Here is a 20,966-nt window from a genome sequence, read left to right on the forward strand (position 1 = left end):
TTGGCTTGAGGAAAATTTTTGTTGTTCTTCTTTCTCATGAACTTCTTAAATTTCCTAACAAACAAAGCAAAATTTTCGTCAAATAAAAATCCACTATTATCTACTGACCTCGATGTAGACGGTTGTTCGGTGACTAGTGCGGTATTTCTTTCTTCGCGTTCTTCTTCTTTTCTTGTCTTCATCTCAAACTCATAAGCTTTTAGATCACTAAAGAGTTTGTCGGTTGTAAGAGTTTTGAGATCCCTATGGTCTCGCATGGACGTGACTTTCATGTCCCAATTTGACGGTAGTCCACGTAGGATTTTGAGTGATATTTCCTTTTGATCAATCTCCTTTCCAAGATCAGCAATTTCTCCCAAGACTTTAATAAATCTTGCTTCCATTTCGGCTATGCTTTCACCATTTAGCATTTTGAAATCCTCAAATTTCTTTAGTGCTATTGTGAGTTTTTTCTCTTTTTCTTGCTGGTCTCCTTCGCCCATTTTGACTAGTGTTTGCCAGACATCTTTTGCGGTTTTGCATTTTCGGACCTTTGGAAACGTTGCATCGTCGATGGCTTTGAATAGTATATCCTTGGCAATGTTGTCCAAGTTGTTTCGTTGTTTGTCTTCAGGAGTTCATTCCTCTTTGGGTTTAGGAATATTTTGCGGTGTTGTGCTCGTCTGTGCGGTTGCGGTATTGGCTTTAAGAATTTTGATCGGACCGCTGGTAATTACTTCCCACATCTCATTGTGTAACGTGGATAAATGGACATGCATACGTATTTTCCAATCATCAAATTTATCTAATGAAAATAATAGGTTCGGAGCTAAGTCTCTCTTCATCTTGAAGGTTATGAGATCTGTCTAGCAGTCAAATATTGACTCAATAGACAACCGCTCTGATACCACTTATTGGTCCCGATAGGGTGATGAAAAGTCTAGAGGGGGGGGGGTGAATAGACTTTTCTAACAATTTAAAATCTTTATAACACTTCAACAACAGAGATTTCAAGTGAATAAAATCAACTTGAAATGTGCAGCGGAATACCGTACGGTAAAGTGCTATAAAATAAAACTGCGTAAAACTGAAGAGATACTTAACATGCAATATGATAGAATATCTTAAAATAGCTCAAGGAATATGTATGCAAAGTTTGAGACACATGCGAACGTGGGAACACACAAACCCAGATGATATGATCAACACAGTACGTAAAGGGTGAGTGAGTTAAAACATGCAAATAAGTAAAGTGCAGTAAAGTAAATGAGAGGCAGAGATTTATAGTGGTTCGGAGATGGTGTAATTCTCCTACTCCACTTCTTCCTTGCTCCAAGGAAGGTTTCCACTATCTTCAATCACCCAGATACAATAGTGAAACTCGCGAGTGCTACGCACAAAGCTACACTCAACCACGAGCTCTCCGCACCCAGCTAAGCTCACGAGCGCTACGCACAAAGCTACGCTCCTCGAACGCTATGCACAAAGCTACGTTCCCGAACGCTACGCACAAAGCTACGTTCCAACTAAGTGTTACGCACAAAGCTACACTTAGTTCATCCGAGTGTTACGCACCCAGCTACACTCCTTTCTACCCTCGGTAGAGATACAACTGATGTTTTAAAGAAATAAAGATTTCTTTTCTAAGACTTGAATTTCTCTCGTGTATAGCTCAATATCTCAGCACTTTGTATTTTTCGTTGTAAGTCCGATCTCAGTATTCCCCCGTTCTCACTTGTGTATCTCTTTGTCGTGCTGTTCTTCAAGTCTTCTTGGGCTTTTTATAATTCAAAGAATTATTTGCCAGTTATGAACATTCAAATTTTGAACGTTCGCTTGATTTGATTGGGCATTCCAATCTGATCTTGATGGCCATACCTTCTCATTTAATGACCATACCGTTGATCTGATAACTTGCCAAATTGATCTGATAAAATTTTCATTTTGCTCTGCACATTTAATGTCGCTGGTAACTTTTGACAAATTACCTCTGTAAATTGCTCACAAAGTCTTCTTTTACGGCTTGATTGATCCTTGAAACTTGTAGCCTCCAATTTTTGACTTTGTTGCCTTCTCAGCTTGATATTGCGAACTTTGTATCCTTCAGAGCTTGATATTTTTGACTTTGTTGCAATCTTGATTTGATCCTTCGGGCAAGTTGATCTTTAAAAATATTTTCCGGGTGGTTCTTGCTTGAGTATTAACAATGATCTTCAGAAAATCACCACCTTCAGATTTCTTCTGGTTCATAGCATCACGTACTGGAATAAATATGAACCATGCAAAAATGGTTAAGTATAAATTCCACTTTAGATTGCTCTTCACGCATGTATGAACAATTTAGAGGTCACGCGCATATAATCCATGCAAAGTTGCTCCATGTTGACTTTAACTTCCTCCATTGACCAAAATTGACTCCAAAAGTCTTGGCCGTGTGGCTAGCTCCAAAGCTTCTTCCTTAGTATTAAAATGTAGCAAGTAGGATTCGGACGCTGGACCTTTAGATATGTTTTTTTAAGCCTTTAACCATTTCTTCATTTCAACTCATTCGATCATATCCATCAAACAAATATATTTGATCATTCTTAGCAATGTGTAGCGTATGGTGTAGAGATAGTGGATCTTGAACTTCTTCTCGCCTTTGACTATTTGACTTAAACTTTCTCCATTGGATTTTGACTAGCTCCATGAGTTACTCTCGCCTTTGACTATTTGACTTAAACTTTCTCCATTGGATTTTGACTAGCTCCATGAGTTACTCCATAGGTTCCTCTATTGACCCAAAAATTGACTTTGAGCCGTGATACTACTAGCTCCATTTCTTGTTCTCCAAATTCAAAATGTTCTCAATGGGATTCGAACTTGTGTCTTCTAACAAAGATAATTTGGCCTTGTCCATTGGATCATATACACTCATGTGTATAGTGGAAGCAAATGACTTACAAGAGTCATGACAAAATGAACTCTAATAAGCAATAATTCGAACCAATCTAATGTCATGACTTGTCTTCCGGGTCCAAACTCTACACTCTAAAAATAAAATAGGGGATTTCTAAAATTACAATTTGGCTCATCAAAACTATTACAATTTTATTCCTAACATTTTTTGTAATAGATATTATGATTTCTATCATAAGTAACAAGTAACTATTCTAGATTCGACCCGTCTCATGGATTAAGAATTGTGAGACAATCTCACACAAGTGTGACTCTTATTATTTTTAATGAGTAAATACGAAGTCAAGTCCGATCCTCCGATTTTTGTGGTTTTGCCACCTTTAGTCCTAAACTTTCAAATCGACCACCTGTGCTCCTCCAAGTTTCAAAATGTTACCACATATAGTCCTAAACTTGAAAATTAACCATCTGTGGTACTCTGAGTTTTCAAACTGCTACCAATCATGGTTCTCCGAGTTTCAAAATGTTACTAACCGTGATCCAACCATTAATTTGCTCAGTCAACATCGTGTAAATGAAATGGAAAAAATGTTCTTTCATGTTATTCTTCTATTTTTAAGTGAAAATATAGCATTTGGACATAGCAAATGCATCTGTCTTTTTTTTTTTTTTAATAAATGATACCATAGCAAATGCATTGCTGGGTCCAAAGGCTATATTTTCACTTAAAAATGGAAGAATAACATGAAACGACATTTTTGCCATTCATTTACACGGTGCAAATTGAACAAATTAACGGGTGGACCACGGTTGGTAACATTTTGAAACTCGAAGGACCATGATGGATACCCTTTGAAACTCGGAGGACCACAGATTGTCAATTTTGAAGTTTAGGACTATATGTGATAACATTTTGAAACTCGGAGGATCACAAATGGTCTATTTGAAAGTTTAGGACTAAAGGTGGCGAAACCACCAAACTCGGAGGACCTTGGCATGTATTTACTCCTGTAAATAAACATAAGGTATATAATTTGTTAATTATAATAGGTACACAATTTATTAACTAAATGTACATAATATGTTAACTGCAGGTATATACTACATTAATCGCAATATGTATATAATTTATTAACCGTAAATATACATAATAAATTAATTGTGGGTACATAATATATATATTAATTGTACTAAATATAAAACTCATTAACAGAAATTACATAATATATGAAGTATGAACTCTGTTTTGAATCAAGGTTCATAATCTAATATAGATACTAATACATGGTATAACAAACGAGGCAAAAGTATATATATATATATATATATATATAATATTTTAAAATTTTAATAAGGCCACGGGTTGCAGCTGGAAACTATAGCCCGCCCATGTGCTACCAACTACAGCTACATTCTGTCTAGATTTGCGATCAAATTATTATTATTATTATTATTATTATTATTATTATTATTTATGAGGGAGTAATACTTTATGCAAATTAAGTATTTGTAGTGCCCTCATCCTGCCCCATGCATATTGGTCGGTTGGAATTTTATTAACAGCCCTCTACATACTTTCTTATATTTATTTATTTTAATAACGAACTTCCCATGCGTTCTAATTAAACTTACCTGTCTACCATATATATATTTGGTCAAGTATATGTTTTTATAGGGAAAATTAGTTGTGTGGACCATGGTTGAAGTCGTTTTGATGTTAAAAAAAAAAAAACATTCTTGTCCGTGCACGTGTTAGAATAATGAACATTATATTATACGGTAAGATAATTTATTTTATGAGTTTAGAATAATGTATTTTAAATCTATTTTTCCACTTACATCTTACTTGGGCAAATTGTGCAGTTGAGTTAACATGGTTCCTCCACCAACGATCTGACCACGACTCTGAATGGCCTACGCAAAAGCTCTATTCTTCTTCCTTTTAATCAACCTTCTTAGTGTTTCATTTTGCGATGACGCCGCCGTCATGTCTAAGCTCTTAGCCGCGCTCTCTCCCACGCCCTCCGACTGGTCCAACTCTACACATCCCTGTCTTTGGGATAATGTCTCGTGCGAGTCCCGCAATGTGGTCACCATCAACCTCGTCTCCCAGTCCCTCTCCGGCGAACTCCCTTCCGAGCTCACACACCTCGCGTCGCTCCAAACACTTTATGTCCAGCTAAACTCCCTCTCCGGGCCCTTGCCGTGTTTCGCTAATATGTCCAGACTCGAAAGGCTCTACTTAGACAGCAATCAGTTCAGCTCAATCCCCCAAGATTTCCTCTTGGGTCTTACCAATTTGAAGACATTCACCATTTCCGACAATCACAAACTCAGCCCATGGACAATTCCTAGTTATTTGGTTGAAAGCACATGGTTGGAATCTTTCTCCGCGAGCAATGCCAGTATCAGCGGCGTCATTCCTAATTTCTTCGGTTCTTTCCCGAGTCTCCAAATCCTGAAATTATCCTACAATAACCTCATCGGGTCTCTGCCTGGGTCGTTTGGGAGCTCGGAGATACATAATTTGTGGCTGAATAACCAACAACAGGGGCTCTCCGGGACTATTGATGTGCTTTCCTCAATGACCCAACTCAACCAAGTACGGCTTCAGGCAAATGCCTTCACGGGTCCGATCCATGACCTTTCCAAATGCGTAAATCTCAACGATTTGCAGCTCAGAGACAACCAATTGACCGGGGTCTTCAATTTGTGGAAATTACTCTTCAGAACAACAATTTGCAGGGTCCCATGCCTGATTTTGGATTTAACTTCGAGATAGATCTTGGTAATGGTTTTTGTAAAGATACACCTGGACCTTGTGATCCACAGGTCACTGCACTTCTTGCTGTTGCTGGGGTTTTGGGTATCCAATCACGCTCGCCCAATCTTGGGTAGGGAATAATACGTGCAACAATTGGACATCTATATCTTGTGATGCACAGGGGAATGTGATTACTGTGAATCTTGAAAAGCAGCATTTTTCAGGTACTATTTCACCCGCACTTGCCAATTTGACTTCATTGAGGAACCTATATTTGAATGATAATAATCTTACTGGCCCAATCCCGGAGAGCTTGACTACTTTGCCTAATCTTCAAGTCCTACAAGTGTCCAATAACAATTTGTTTGGGCATATACCTGTTTTTCCACCTTCTGTAAAATATCCTCATGGCGGCAACTTATTTCTTGGGAAGAATGTGAGTACCAGTGGTGGATCACCGGGTTCAGGCCAGAATTCAGATGCTCCCATCCCTAGTGACAATGCATTATCTGGCAATTCAAATGGGTCCTCCATTTCAGCTAGAATGATTGTTGGTGTGGTTATAGCTGTTGTTATTGTTGTTGTGCTTGTGTTTTTGGTGTCTTACAAGTGTTACATGAAGCGGCAGCATAAGATGAAGGTTAGTGTAAAGCGCACTGCAGTTTCGACTGGGATAAACAAATGGGACATGGTTGATTGTGGGAGAACTTTTCCTGCTCAAGAAGATAGAAACATTGCTATTCCCATCCAAGTTCTTGAAAAGGCCACAAACGTTTTTAGCCAAGACAATGTGCTGGGGAGCGGAGGATACGGAGTGGTATATTTGGGTGAACTAGATGATGGAACTAAGGTTGCTGTGAAAAAGATGAAAGATGGGGCAACGCATACTAAAGGAATGAATGAGTTCCAAGCAGAAATTGCCTTTCTTACCAAAGTTAGGCATAGGAATTTAGTTGCACTGATTGGTTATTGTATCAATGACAACAATAGGCTTTTGGTATACGAGTATATGCCACAAGGTACATTGGGTCATCATTTATTTGAATGGGAGAAGCATGGCTTTGATCCTCTAGCTTGGAAGCAAAGGGTGACAATTGCATTAGATGTGGCCAGGGGAATCGAGTATCTTCATAGTTTGGCTCATCAAAGTTTCATTCACCGAGACATAAAGTCCTCAAATATTCTTCTTAGTGATGACATGAGAGCCAAGGTCGCAGATTTTGGATTGGTTAGAAAGGCTCCAAATGACAAATCTTCTTTTGAGACGCGAGTTGCTGGAACATTCTTCTTTTGAGACGCGAGTTGCTGGAACATTCGGTTACCTTGCACCCGAATATGCTGGTAAGTATTAGCTATGGTATATTTTTATAATTTGGTACATTACATAATTTTTTTTGAGTAATATTGATTGTGTGTAACTAATTAATATTATATTAAAAAATTAATATAAATCATCAAAACCAACATCATATAATGATGATAAAGTTATAAAAAAGTTAATCCAATTTTAAACCCATGCCATTAACATTTTTGGGTGAGTCTCCTCTACGTGGGACAGGTAGAATTTTTTTTTGTTACTTTTTTTTTTCTGAAACAAATTGCTTCCAATAGAAGAAGCTTCATAAAATCAAATAATCCATTATGTACTCACCCTATAAATAAAGCTAGCTTATACATGTGGTGTGTTTCTAACAGCAACAGGACGAGCTACAAATAAAGTAGATGTTTATGCATTTGGAGTTGTTTTAATGGAGATAATCACCGGCAAAAAAGCAGTAGATGAGACTGATAGCATATAAGGGCGACAGGGTAGACAAATCGGTCGATCAGAGGGAAGTAAGCCAATAAGCATCAATGTCTTGAACATTCAAGGCTCATCCCGACTCCCTTGGTGGTCGATCGATCGGAGAGAAGTAAGCCAATAAGCATCAATGTCTTGAACATTCAAGGCTCATCCCGACTCCCTCGGTGGTCGGTCGATCGGAGAGAAGTAAGCCAATAAGCATCAATGTCTTGAACATTCAAGGCTCATCCTGATTCCCTCGGTGGTCGGTCGATCGGAGAGAAGTAAGCCAATAAGCATCAATGTCTCGAACATTCAAGGCTCATCCCGACTCCCTCGGGGGTCGGTCAATCGGAAAGATTGTCAGACTGGATATTTGAAGCACTCAGTCGGTCGTCGATGGATCTCTGGAGGGATAGCGCATGAAGATAAAGGCTTGAGAGAATTAACGGACATTTGTATCTAATGTTCTCCATTATGTGTATTTAATGCGTTTTATGAGCCATTATCTGTAGCATTAACTAGGAAAATTAATATGTAACGGTCTAGGAGCCTAGAATATATAGTTGTACGGATCATTTGAGAAGGGGGGACACAAAAAAAAGACAGATTGGAGAGTTTTTATCAAAATACACTTATTGTTCTTGTAATTTTTCGGTAGTGTTGGCCCGCCGGCCGATCACCTGAAGATCGGGAAACCATCACTGGCGCCGTCTGTGGGGATCGAATAAAACTGCCTCATCTCTGGTGATCATTTAGAAAGATGAGTAAAGCAATAAGTGCGGGAGGGCGGCCTCGCTCCAACGATCTACGTGAGCAACTGGACCGATCAAATGGCCGTGATTTGCGAGAACAACTGGTTTGACCTAACAGTCAAGACCTACGTGAGCAGATATTAGGATGCCCTAATAGGGCACCCTCTGAGGGACTGGACTTAAGAGAGCAGTTGGGTCGACAAAACGGCCAGGATTTGAGAGAACATCTAAGCCGACAGAATTCCCGACATACGGGGAAGTCACGCTAGGATACGATAAGCAGAGCCAATAATCGACCGCCACCAGCAGAGTTAGAACAAATCGTGGTTCAAGTCATTAACGAAGTCGAGAAACGAAGGCTTGAGAACCTCGGTACAAACAATCAGGCCGATACAGTTCGTCCGGCGGGAGAAGGGACTGCGAATCTTCAGACTTCTAAGCAAGAAGGGCGTCACAGGACCGATCACTCGGCCCCCTGTTGAGAAAACGGCAGGCGTCGAGAGGTGGTTCGGTCCGTCCTAGATCGTATGAGTGACTCCTAGGGAAATCCGTTGCGGAACCCACGAGGCAACCTGGACCGATCGGGGGGGAATCGCCAAGAACGCCGAGCTACGGCAGCTTGGCGGCGAGTGCAGACAGCTATGTCAGAAAGTAGCGGCGAATCACCCATTGAACCCAGATACCGCAGAAGTCAAATGGAGGGATTTGAACGAAGGTTGCAGAACCTACAGGATCAATTTGAAGGCAAGGTTAGGCCTTCCGCAGAAAATCTGCTAACCTCTTCGCCTTTCACTGATGAAATTATGGATTATCGGGCTCCTGCGGATTTAAAAATCCCGGAACATGCCACCTTTGACGGGACAGGAGATCCTCGAGAACACCTGGTCAGTTATCAGGCTAAAATGCAGGTATTAGGAGTAGAAGAGCCACTTATGTGCAAGGCTTTTCTCCATACTCTTAAGGGACTCGCTCAAAAATGGTTTCTGGCACTGCCGAGCCGTTCCATTCGATGCTTTAATGATTTGGCCGACCGATTTCTTACCCACTACGCTGTGAACATCAAGCCGCAGCGCAATCTTACCCACCTGAGTGGGATAAGTCAGGATGAAGGAGAATCTTTGAAAACATATCTGGCTTGTTAGCAAAAAGAGGTACAAACTATTGAAGGGTTAGACGAGCAAGTGGCTATCATCTTTTTTATGGAGTCGCTTCGAGCGGGCAAGTTGTTCATTGATCTCCACAATGACCGCCTTAAGACATACGTGGAAGCTATCCAAAGAGCCAGTCGTCAGGCGGACATGGAAGAAGCGGTAAGACAAAAACGGTAGCGAGAAGCTGCTGGGTCAAACTCTAAACGATCACGACCTGAGTCCAGGAGTCGGGCGGAACTTGAGCGCCCCAGTGGTACTGAGGTACGACGAGGATCCGAGAGGGTGGGCGCTCCTCCCCCTCGTCCCACCATATCTCAGCTCGTTCACGAGGTCAAAGACACCCTACCTCCCCCTCCGCCTTTGAAACCTTGGGATCAGCCTGAGGTCTTGCCTCCTAGAGGGGTCTCTTCAAAATATTGTCGATATCATTGGTCAACCACACATACTACGGATGAGTGTTCTTACTTAAGGAGGGAGATAGAGGCGATGATACAGAAAGGGGCCCCGCCTCCACCTAATCAATGGAGACGGCATCCGCGTTCCGATAAAACAAATTCACGTTCTGACCGAGGGAAACAGCTTGCCTCTGAGGAAGAGGAGGCTAACTGGAAACACAAACCTGTTATCAACATGATAGTAGGAGGACCGGAAGGAGGGTACTCGTCCAGCTCTCGGAAGGCTTGGGCTCGGCAACTGTATGTGGATACCATCTACGGTCGAGACGATGGCCTGAAAAAGGTATGTCGTGAACCTATTTTGTTTACGGATGAAGACTTACCTAGAAGCCAACACCCCCATCGGGATGCATTGGTCATTGCCATGGACGTCCAAGGCACGGTAGTCCGAAGAGTTTTTGTAGATACGGGGAGTAGCGTAAACATCTTATATTTAGAGGTGTTTGAGAGGCTGGGGTAACAACGTAACATGCTGATACCCGTGAAAACGCCCTTGGCTGGTTTTACCGGGGACTCAATCGAGTCGGAGGGATCCATACGTTTACCAATCGAAATTGGGACCTTTCCCAACCTTCGGAGTATGGAAATGGAGTTCGTGGTAGTAGATCTATCCTGCTCCCACAACATGATCCTAGGACGACCCAGATTAGAGGATCTGGGCGCTCTTATTTCACTTGAGCATCTTTGCTTAAAATTCCGGACTCCGAATGGGATAGGGGTCGCTCGATGCGACCAAAAGGCAGCTCGGGATTGTTATTTGCAGTCTTGCCGAGAGATTGGAAAGAAGGATTTAAGGGTTTATGCCATTACTAGCCGAGAAGAACAGTTAAAGACCCTTGACTGACCAGAGCCGGCAGTGGAACTGGAAGAGGTTGAGATCGACCCTATGCACCCTGAAAGACGGGTAAAAATTGGAGTGGGTTTGGCTGAGAAAGTCAAACAAGAGATCATACGGGAGTTACGAAAATACCAGAAGGTATTCGTGTGGGGCCCTAAGGACATGCCGGGAGTTGATCGGTCGGTCATTTGCCACTGATTGGCCGTCAACCCTAACCACAAACCGGTGATTCAGAAGAAAAGGTACCTCTCGGCGGATCGACGAGAGTTCGTTAAAAAGGAGGTAGAGACCTTAATGGCTGCGCAACACATTCGCAAACTAAAGTATCCAGATTGGCTTGCCAACGTGGTGCTTGTACCGAAACCTCCCGCTTAGCGGATGTGTGTCGATTACACAGACCTTAACCAAGCTTGCCCGAAGGATCCTTTTCCTTTACCAAGGATCGATCAACTAGTTGATGAGATAGCTGGTTGCGACTTATTGAGCTTTATGGATGCCTTTCGAGGCTATCATCAAATTTTCATGCATCCTGCTGACGAGGAAAAAACCGTCTTCATCACCCCAGATGGGGTATACTGCTACCGGGTAATGCCTTTCGGCTTAAAAAATGCCGGAGCCACCTATACTCGAATGGTAGGGCGACTGTTCAAAGATCTGTTGGGAAAGTCCATGGCAGCCTACGTGGACGACATGCTTGTGAAAAGCAAAGACGAGAGAACCCATGCGGAAGACTTGGCGGCCACTTTCGCCATAATGGAAAAATATAATCTAAGGTTGAATCCGAAGAAGTGCGCCTTCGCCGTACGAGGAGGAAAATTCCTTGGATACATGGTTACTCGGAAAGGAATTGAGCCGAACCCTGAAAAAGTAAAGGCTATACTTGATATGCAGCCTCCCGGAACTTTGAAGGAACTGCAAAGGTTGACTGGGCGGCTGGCGGCCTTAAATAGATTCCTATCCAAGTCGGCGGACTGAGCCCTGCCTTTCTTCGAAGCCAAGAAGAAAAGGGAAGGGTTCCGTTGGACGGAAGAATGCCAGAAGTCGTTCGAGGAGCTAAAAGATTATTTGCAGACTCCGCCATTACTATCCACCCCAAAGGAAGGGGAGAGGTTATTTCTCTACCTGGCTGCCTCTCAGAAAGTTGTTAGTTCCGTCCTAATTCGAGAAGAAGAGCGAGTACAGCATCCGGTCTACTACGTCAGCCGAGCGTTAAAAGCTTCTGAAATTCGCTACACCCCCTTGGAAAAGGTGGTGTATGCTCTGGTGATCACTGCTCGAAAGCTAGTACCATACCTCTAGGCCCATCCCATCTGGGTTTTAACCGATCAGCCCCTAGCAGGAGTTTTACGTAACCCAAACTCTTCTGGTCGATTGGTAAAATGGGTCGTAGAGCTCACGCAATATGGGATCGAATACCATCCCCACCCCTCCGTGAAAGGCCAGGCCTTAGCTGATTTTATAGTAGAATGCACCGCTCAGAGTCCGGAACCCAGTACCAATGCCCCTGAAGAAGGGGATTGGTGGGAAATGCATGCCGATGGTTGATAGACGCCAAAAGTACCAATTTATCTATAACTTATTGAGTTAATTTCTTGCTAAAAACAAGTCTTAGAGAGTGCAATTACGTGTTTACATGCTATTTTACTAACAAATTGCAAATGAGTTCTGTGTGGAGTGTTTTGAAGAATTCCCACAGGAATGAAGGCTGAAATCAACCGAAAAGGAGCATAAATCATTGAAAGGAAGAATCAATCCACATGGGAGCACACGAAGACCAAACCGGAAACAACAAAAGGAAACGAAAATGAAGAAACCACGCCCACGAGCCTCACACGCGTGTGAGCTGGCGTGGAAATATTCCAGTAACCGTCCACTCCAGTCCACACGCGTGTGGCAGACGTGGGGCGGCACCAGAAAAGCTGCGCGATGTTTTAGTATTTAAGGGACATTTCAGCTAGGTTTAGGGAGACTTTTGTCACATTTTCCATTCTACATTTTAGATTAGGTTTAGATAGGATTAGGAGAGAAGGAGGAGCATCTTGGAGAAGAGAACTAGATCTCCATAGCTTTGAAGATCTTTTGGGTAACTTCTTTCATAAAGGACTTGTTTTCTCTTTGGCTTCCTCTTACTTTTCCTTTTTCCTTAAAGTTATTTACTTTATATATTGATCTTGTAGATATGCTTTTCTATTTTGATGCTTTGATGTTGCTAAAGCCTATGAGAGGCTAATCCCTAGGATATGGGCTAGATTGAATGGATGATTGGTGTTCATGATCTAATTTGATGAATGAGTTTGATTTCTTTGGGGAATGTTGAATTTGTGTGTATGTTTTGTATGATCTTGTTAGATCGAGGGCCCCGATCTCTCCAAGAGTATAGGATCATCTCTTTGGCGAGATATCGCAAAGAGATGTAGCCAACTACCCACATCTCCCGCTCTCAATCTGAGAAGATGAGATCCGGAGGGAACTTGTAGACAAAGTGTTTGATAAAATTCCCCAACCGACTGAGGATTGGGAGCTTGAGTGTGACGCCACTCAGGACAATGTTCTAAGCTCCTTCAACCGTAACTCAAAAGAAATCAACGCTCTACCTTATGTTTGAACCAATCTCCACCACATCTTAGCTCCATCCGCCTTTATTCCCTTTGTTTACCTCTTTATTTCATTAACCTTTGCCCTCTCAATATCTCCTTTTTACAAAAATCCACACGATCTATCTTAACGTTATTCAAACAAACCAAGGTAGCAAAGCCGTATATTATCCAATTTGCCATCCGCGAGAGATACGACACTCGGGGAGTCTCGACTCTTCATTTTAACACATTCACTTTCACCTCCCACTAAATTACATCCTTCAATGGTGCCGCTAGCCAACACCATTGTGGTGGCGGAATCATGTTGACAACCCCTGAAGGCTTGCGCCTGTATTATTCATTAACATATGAGTTCAAGGTCTCCAACAATGAAGCTGAGTACGAGGCCGTGATAGGTGGGCTGCGGCTGGCAAAAGCCCTTAAAGCCCAGAGGATCCGAATCAAGACCGACTCTCGCCTAGTAGTCGGACAGGTCACCGGAACATGTGAGGCAAAAAATGAAAGACTCGGTTGATATAAAAAAGTCATTGAGGGACTCCTGGGTGAATTCGGTGCTTACGAGTTAGAACACGTACCTCGCACTGAGAACATGGAAGCTGATATTCTGTCCAAAATGGCCTTGGGAGGAATACCGGATCATCTTGTAAGGATTTTCCAAACTGAGCGAATTCTGCTACCTAGTATAGAGCAGAAGCCCGTTCCAAAAGACGTTTGTATCACCGAGAAACTGTATCCCGAGGAACATCCGGGAGTGTTCTGGATGGAGGAAATTCGAAGATATAAGGAAAAAGGGGATCTCCCCGATGACCCGGTCGAAGTAGCAAGAATTCAGAGACGGTCACCCGCCTATGTGTTGATAGACGGACACATGTACAAGAAGTCATTTGGAGGACCTTTACTGAGATGTCTATTTCCTTCTGAGGCAAACCAGGTCATGGAGGAGGCGCATCGCGGGATTTGCTCGGCCCATCAAGGAGCTCATACACTAGCCCGCAAGATAGTGTTACAGGGATACTATTGGCCTACTATGGTCAAGGACTGTATCAACCGAGTCGCAAGATGCACGATATGTCAGTCTTTCGCCAAGAAAGACACTCGGCCTGCTTCTTTTTATACTCCGATCATGGTGGCTATTCCTTTTGCCAAATGGGGAATTGACATCGTGGGACCATTACCTCAAGCGCCAGGACGACTACGATTTTGTGTAGTGGCGGTGGACTACTTTACCAAGTGGGTGGAGGCTGAACCCTTGGCGACTATTACTAAGTTCCAATGTCGCAAGTTCCTTTGTTGATTCGGGCTTCCGGAGCACCTAGTCAGTGATAATGGGAGACAATTTGATTGTCAGCCTTTTAGGGATTTTTGCCAACAATAGGGAATACGGCATACCAAGGTCTCCATAGCTTACCCCGAAGCCAATGGGCAAGTTGAGAATGTTAATCGAACCATTGTGGATGGAATTCGAAGAAAGTTAAGTGACCTAGGAGGAACCTGGGTTGATGAGTTAGACCGAGTACTGTGGGCTTATCGAACGACTCCTCGGAGGGCAACTGGGGAAACCCCGTTCTCTCTAACCTATGGTTTCGAAGCTAAGGTACCCGCCGAAATTACTACCCCAACCCTTCAAGTGCTACAATACGACGATGATAAAAATGAAGAGAATCTGCAAGTGGAGAAAAACTTCTTTGAGGAAAGGAGAGACGCGGCGTATGGGCGAATGGCTGAATATCAGCAGTTTGTGAAACGTTACTACGACAAAAGAGTAAAGGAAAAGAGGTTTCAGGAGGGGGATTTGGTTTTAAGAGATCGGAACGCCAGTCAGCCTAATCAAGGCGGAAAGTTTGCAATCAAGTGGGAAGGTCCTTACCGGATCCAAGAAGTCATTCGTCCGGGAACGTATCGCTTGGAGACCATGGAGGGACAGGCCGTGGAAAGAAAGTGGAACGCAATACACCTGAAGAAATTCTTTCAATATAAGGTTAGGCTTTTAAAAGATTGTAATGAAAGTCATGAGTTTTAATAGAATGATCTCTTTTGCGATAATTCTTCGTATCCTGCTTTACTGATCAAATCTTTGGCAGTCTGTCTGCCTATGAGTGAGTTAGGTTGAGATAACCTAAGTCTCATTTGATCTCCGGATCCATATGAGTCTGGTAGTCTGTCTGCCTATGAGTGAGTTAGGTTGAGATAACCTAAGTCTCATTTGACCCCGAATCAATATGAGTCTGGCAGTCTGTCTGCCTATGAGTGAGTTAGGTTGAGATAACCTAAGTATCATTTGATCTCCGGATCCATATGAGTCTAGCAGTCTGTCTGCCTATGAGTGAGTTAGGTTGAGATAACCTAAGTGTCATTTGATCTCCGGATCCATATGAGTTTGGCAGTCTGTTTGCCTATGAGTGAGTTAGGTTGAGATAACCTAAGTGTCATTTGATCTCCGGACCCATACAAGTCTGGAAGTCTACCTGCTACAAGTTAGGTTGAGAAAACCTATCAGACGAGTCCTCGACTGAGGGACTCGAGACATAGGAGTTTGACAGACTACCTGCTATAAGTTAGGTTGAGAAAACCTATCAGAGGAGTCCTCGACTGAGGGACTCGGGACATATGAGTTTTGGCAGTATACATGCTACGAGTTAGGTTGAGAAAACCTACCAGACGAGTCCTAGACTGAGGGACTCGGGATACAACCGTTTTTTATCATTTTTAAACTCGCTGAAAGAATCATCAATCGGGAATGGGAAGCGAAGAGAAAACAAAATAAACCTAATGCGAGGGCACACGAAAGGAAAGCAGTTGTCCATTCAAAAACATAAAAGGCCTGGGTGATCCAAAAAAAAAAAGGCCTGACAAAAGAGTTTGTAATAAAAACGCAGCAGATATTTTTTAAGCTAAGCCCCCGGATTGCCCCCAGCCGTCTCCCCTTCCGTTGAGCCAGTAAGGGGAGGGTCGCCGGAGTTTTCACGAAGGCGTGAGCGTTGCACCAGGCCACCTTCAGTCGGCTCCTCTTCCTCCGTCATATTGAGCATCGAAAGTACAGGATTACAGTCCATTCCCGCCAGAGCAGTCAAGTTGGCAGCAGAATTCAGATATGAAGGATCCATTGGAATTTGCCCACCACTTGAGTTCTCCGGAGTGACCCTGTCGGTTTCTCCGGCCCCCTGTTGACGAGCGGGGGTAGCAGGAATGCGAGAAGGGAGTTCGGCTAGTGGTGCTGGAAGACCCCATGCCACTGGGTCGAAAGTCGGATCCCTCTGCTGGAGAATTGGGTAGATATCACGTTGCATGTCCAAGGATCCCGCGTGGTAATCCTCCTCCCCTATGTCCATCAGATAAAGCCAGCCTTCCTCAGAATTTAGCCACTCCATAGCCAGCAACCTCCAGCTCCGACTCCAGTTGACCCACTCGAAGCGCCGAGTCGTCTAGCTCTTTTTCTCGCTTATGGAGGTCAGCCCGCAGAGTTGGCACCGACTCCGCATCCGCCAAGAGAGGCCTCATCCTTTTCCGCATTTCAGACTGGACAGCCAGGACCTGTCGTTCATAGAAGGATAAGAAAAGTAGTATATGTTAGGAACATCATGTAATAGGTTTTGATGATACCAACTGTTAAGTAGAAATCCCCAAGTCTCGATACATAGGCAAAACACTGTAAGTTCGACAAGTAAATCAAGAGCGAAAATACAACCGGGTAACTTTGAGCTCAACTCGGAAAATATTTAAGCTCAAGGTAAATTTGTTTGAACATCTTAGAAGTCTCGTGTTGTAATCCTATAGACAAATCAGAAGAAGGCACGGGACAACTCTGGAGGAATAAGGGTCTGCGAGACATCAACTAAGTCTCGAGACATAAGCAGAGTTAGAGAGATAGGATCTCTCGTTACAGCAATCCAGTTCGAGACATAAGCAGAGTTCGAGAGGTAGACCTCTCGATGCTTGGGTTCGAGACATCAAACAATCGAGACATCAACCTTGGTCTCGATAAACTGACATTTCTCCAGTAATGCTGAATGACGGTCAGGAAGCATACTTAAAGTTTGGAGAAGAAGAATATCATGGAGATAGAATAATGAAGAGGTGCCGAACGTGAGTTTTCAAAATGGACGGAAATGGATGACACATCAGATTTCCACCACAAACGGTCAAAAGGTACACCAATGCTGAAGTGGTCTGATTCCCCACAAACAAGGAATGATGGGAATATAAAAAGAGTAACTTTTACCAAAAGACGAAAGTGGAGCATGGACTCAAGAAAGTGAAATATAGAATATTCACTACCAGACAAAAGGTTCAAGTTACAAGACCACCACTCCATGAAAAATGCTGAAAATACGCAAGACCATGATCGACATGGGAGACAGATTTCAAACGGAATAATTTTCCCTCCAACGGAATTATTCCTCAAACTCTCATATATAAGGACGTGAAGACACAGTGATAAATAAGGTTGGTTCATTCGAAATTCTAAAGAGGTGTCTGATTCAAACGTTCAAGTGCAAGCATTCAATTTGGAATATCATCCAGATATTCAATACAGCGAGAAAAACACATCTTAGTGTTCGAGAGAGTTACATAGCTTAAACTGCCACATATCTAGAAGGTGACCGAAGCTGCTCTACATCGAAATTGATTCAACGATAGCTTTTGGTCAGATTGGAGTTTGTTACACTCAACTGTGACAACCAAAGGTCCTTGCTTTGGATTAAGCAAGAAGAGGCGGAGTAACCTGGCAGCTGTCTAGTGAAGATCCTGAGGCTTGAGGCGGGCTTGGTGATCAAAGCTCAAGTGCTCGAGAGGTGGAGTAACTGGAAGCGGGGAGAAAAACCTTAGGAGAGGCGGAGTAACCTGGGAGCTGTCTTGTGAAGATCCTGAGGCTTGAGGCGGGCTTGGTGATCAAAGCTCAAGTGCTCGATAGGTGGAGTAACAAGAAGCGGGGCGAAAAACCTGAGGCTTGAGGCGGGCTTCGTGATCAAAGCTCAAGCGCTCGATATTGTACTAAAAAGGGAAGTTTTAGTGCAATCCTTCCAGGGAGTTTCTGGAAGAAGAGTGGACGTAGGCGGATTGGCCGAACCACTTAAAAATCTCTCTTGCATTTACTTACTGCTTTTATCTCTCGCTAACCTCTCGCTTGCACTGCATATAAACGCACCTCTCGAACTAACCCAAACTCGTGCTAACTAAAAGGGGATAACATTTCCGCTGCGCATAAAACTTTGTTTTCTCCTCGTGAGGTATCGAACCTAAACATCCTAAGTTCAATACACACGAGAGGTTGAAAAGATTTGCAAAATCTTATACAAGTCTATTCACCCCCCCCTCTAGACTTGTACCCCATCCCCTTGGGACCAACAATTGGTATCAGAGCAAGTTCTCTGATCGATATAAACCTTTGTTTATATTGCCTAGAGATCCTTCTTTGAAAAATCTTTTAAAAGTTTTCAAAGCACGAGATAATTTTTCTAAAATGGATAGCATGTTGTCGAGACATCTTCTCTTTGATCTTAGCAGGTTCGATGACTGGAAAACACGCATGCTTGCGTATCTATCAGCCCTCCATGATGAGATGGCCGAAGTTATAACATCTGGACCAGTCAAGATCATGATGGTAAACACGGCTGCTGAGCAAACCAGGGATACACCGAAGTATGTCCCCAAACCTAGGGAAGAATGGACAAGTGATGATAGGAAGAGAAACAACCTGGACAACATTGCCAAGGATATTCTCTTCAGAGCTATAGACGAAACCATCTTCCCAAAAGTAAGAAAGTGCAAAACGGCGAAAGAGGTATGGGATACTTTGATGTTAATTGGTGAAGGTGACGAACAGGAAAAGGGGAACAAGCTCACCGTGGCCATGAAGAAGTTCGAGGACTTCAAGATGAAGCCAGGGGAAAGCATCGACAGCATGGAATCTCGTTTCATGAAGCTATCAATAGAGATCAGTGATCTCGAGAAGGAGATTCCACAAAAGGAGCTAAACCTGAAGGTCTTACGAGGCCTTACCAAGGAGTGGGAAATGAAGGTGATCACAATGCGTGATCACAGGGATTTGAAGAACACCACAACCGACCAACTGTTCAGAGATCTCAAAGCCTTCGAATTTGAGATGTTTCCGAGAGATGAGGACGTGGTGGACAGACGGAATGTGGCACTGGTTGCGGACCAACCAACCACCTCCTCAAGGTCAGATCCTAATCCCACTGATTTTTTATCTGACGAACAGTTTGCTTTCTTCATGAGAAAATTCAGGAAGTTCATGAAGAAGACATCGGAAAGCAATACAAGTTCACCTTCCTCCTCAAGAAGGAAAAATGAGAGATACACATCTAGAAGAATGGAGGAAGAAGATCAAGGTCTATGCTACAACTGCAGGAGGCCAGGGCACTTCAAGGCTGAATGCCCTTACCCACCAGTAAGCAAGCATCAAGGTCAGGAAGGCAAGGATTCCAAAAGAAAAGAGGAATCCAGAGAGAGGCCAGCCAAAGGTAGCCTCAAGGGAGAAACAAAGACACACCTGCGCAGGAAGGCGCTTGTTGCTGAGGAACTCGAGAAGACAATCGAGGAGTCCGAGACATCGAGCTCCAGTGATAGCAGCAGCAGCTCAGAGGATGAGAGGGGGCTCATCTGCTTATACACTACAGAAGAGGAGGATCAATGCTTGATGGCTATCAATAATGAGGTAACCTCCCCTTCCACATCTCGCTGCTCTATTTCTACTTCTCAATGTTCTTCGTTTAGAAGCGATGAGGACCCCTTCGAGACTATGGAATTGATCAGAAGGAACCTCAAAATCGCTAACAGCACTCATGCCAAAATCAAGGAAGAAAACAGCAAGCTAACCGCTGAAAGAGATATGCTTAAGAACGTCTCGAAAGAGAATTCAGAGCTAACTCTCAAAGTAAGTGAGTTAGAAGCTAATGTAATCCTACTGACTGAAGAGTCCAAAGCTCGAGAGACCAGAGAGCTTAATCTTAGAAAGGTCATAGCATCATACACTAATTCCTCCAAAGCTATGGAGAAAATGGTGGATGATCACAGACCAGCAAATGACAGAACCGGTCTCGGGTTTCGTCGGAACAGTCTCTCGAGANGAAAGAGAATTCAGAGCTAACTCTCAAAGTAAGTGAGTTAGAAGCTAATGTAATCCTACTGACTGAAGAGTCCAAAGCTCGAGAGACCAGAGAGCTTAATCTTAGAAAGGTCATAGCATCATACACTAATTCCTCCAAAGCTATGGAGAAAATGGTGGATGATCACAAACCAGCAAATGACAGAACCGGTCTCGGGTTTCGTCGGAACAGTCTCTCGAGAGATAAGCAGACCAATGGTTCGGGAACTTCAAGAAATGGAGGATCTCAACCCAAACCAAATAAAGGTCATAAAGGACCAACAGAAAAGACCAGAGTAGCTATTCATAAACCGTCCCTATACACCAGCAATGGAAAGTATAGGAAAGCTACGAAGAATGGCCGGGTAAACAATATCGAGAGATCACCNCCAACAGAAAAGACCAGAGTAGCTATTCATAAACCGTCCCTGTACACCAGCAATGGAAGATATAGGAAAGCTACGAAGAATGGCCAGGTAAACAATATCGAGAGATCACCCAGATATCTCTCGCAAGGCCATTCCAAGTACAAAAGAAGCTACATTCCATATAATGCGCCTCAAGGCAAATATGGAAGGTCTGAGATCCACATAGTTAGGAACTCACGGATGGAGAAAGGCAGACTCTATCCATCTAGTGAG

General features: G+C 43.2%; 1 protein-coding gene and 1 pseudogene across 1 annotated transcript; both read left to right on the forward strand.

Moving 5' to 3' along the window:
* The first annotated feature begins 4,786 nt into the window (after nt 1–4,786).
* Nucleotides 4,787–7,440, forward strand: LOC116029682 (annotated as a pseudogene).
* Nucleotides 7,441–8,820: 1,380 nt separating this feature from the next.
* On the forward strand, nt 8,821–10,245 carry LOC116029683. The gene is made up of 3 exons (XM_031271727.1): nt 8,821–9,087; nt 9,322–9,503; nt 9,555–10,245. Exons 1-3 carry the CDS (start codon nt 8,821–8,823, stop codon nt 10,243–10,245), a joined length of 1,140 nt encoding a protein of 379 aa, XP_031127587.1.
* The last annotated feature ends 10,721 nt before the right edge of the window (nt 10,246–20,966 follow it).

Source organism: Ipomoea triloba, chromosome 9 (assembly GCF_003576645.1).
Source record: "Ipomoea triloba cultivar NCNSP0323 chromosome 9, ASM357664v1".
In the NCBI taxonomy this organism is placed as follows: Eukaryota; Viridiplantae; Streptophyta; class Magnoliopsida; order Solanales; family Convolvulaceae; genus Ipomoea; species Ipomoea triloba.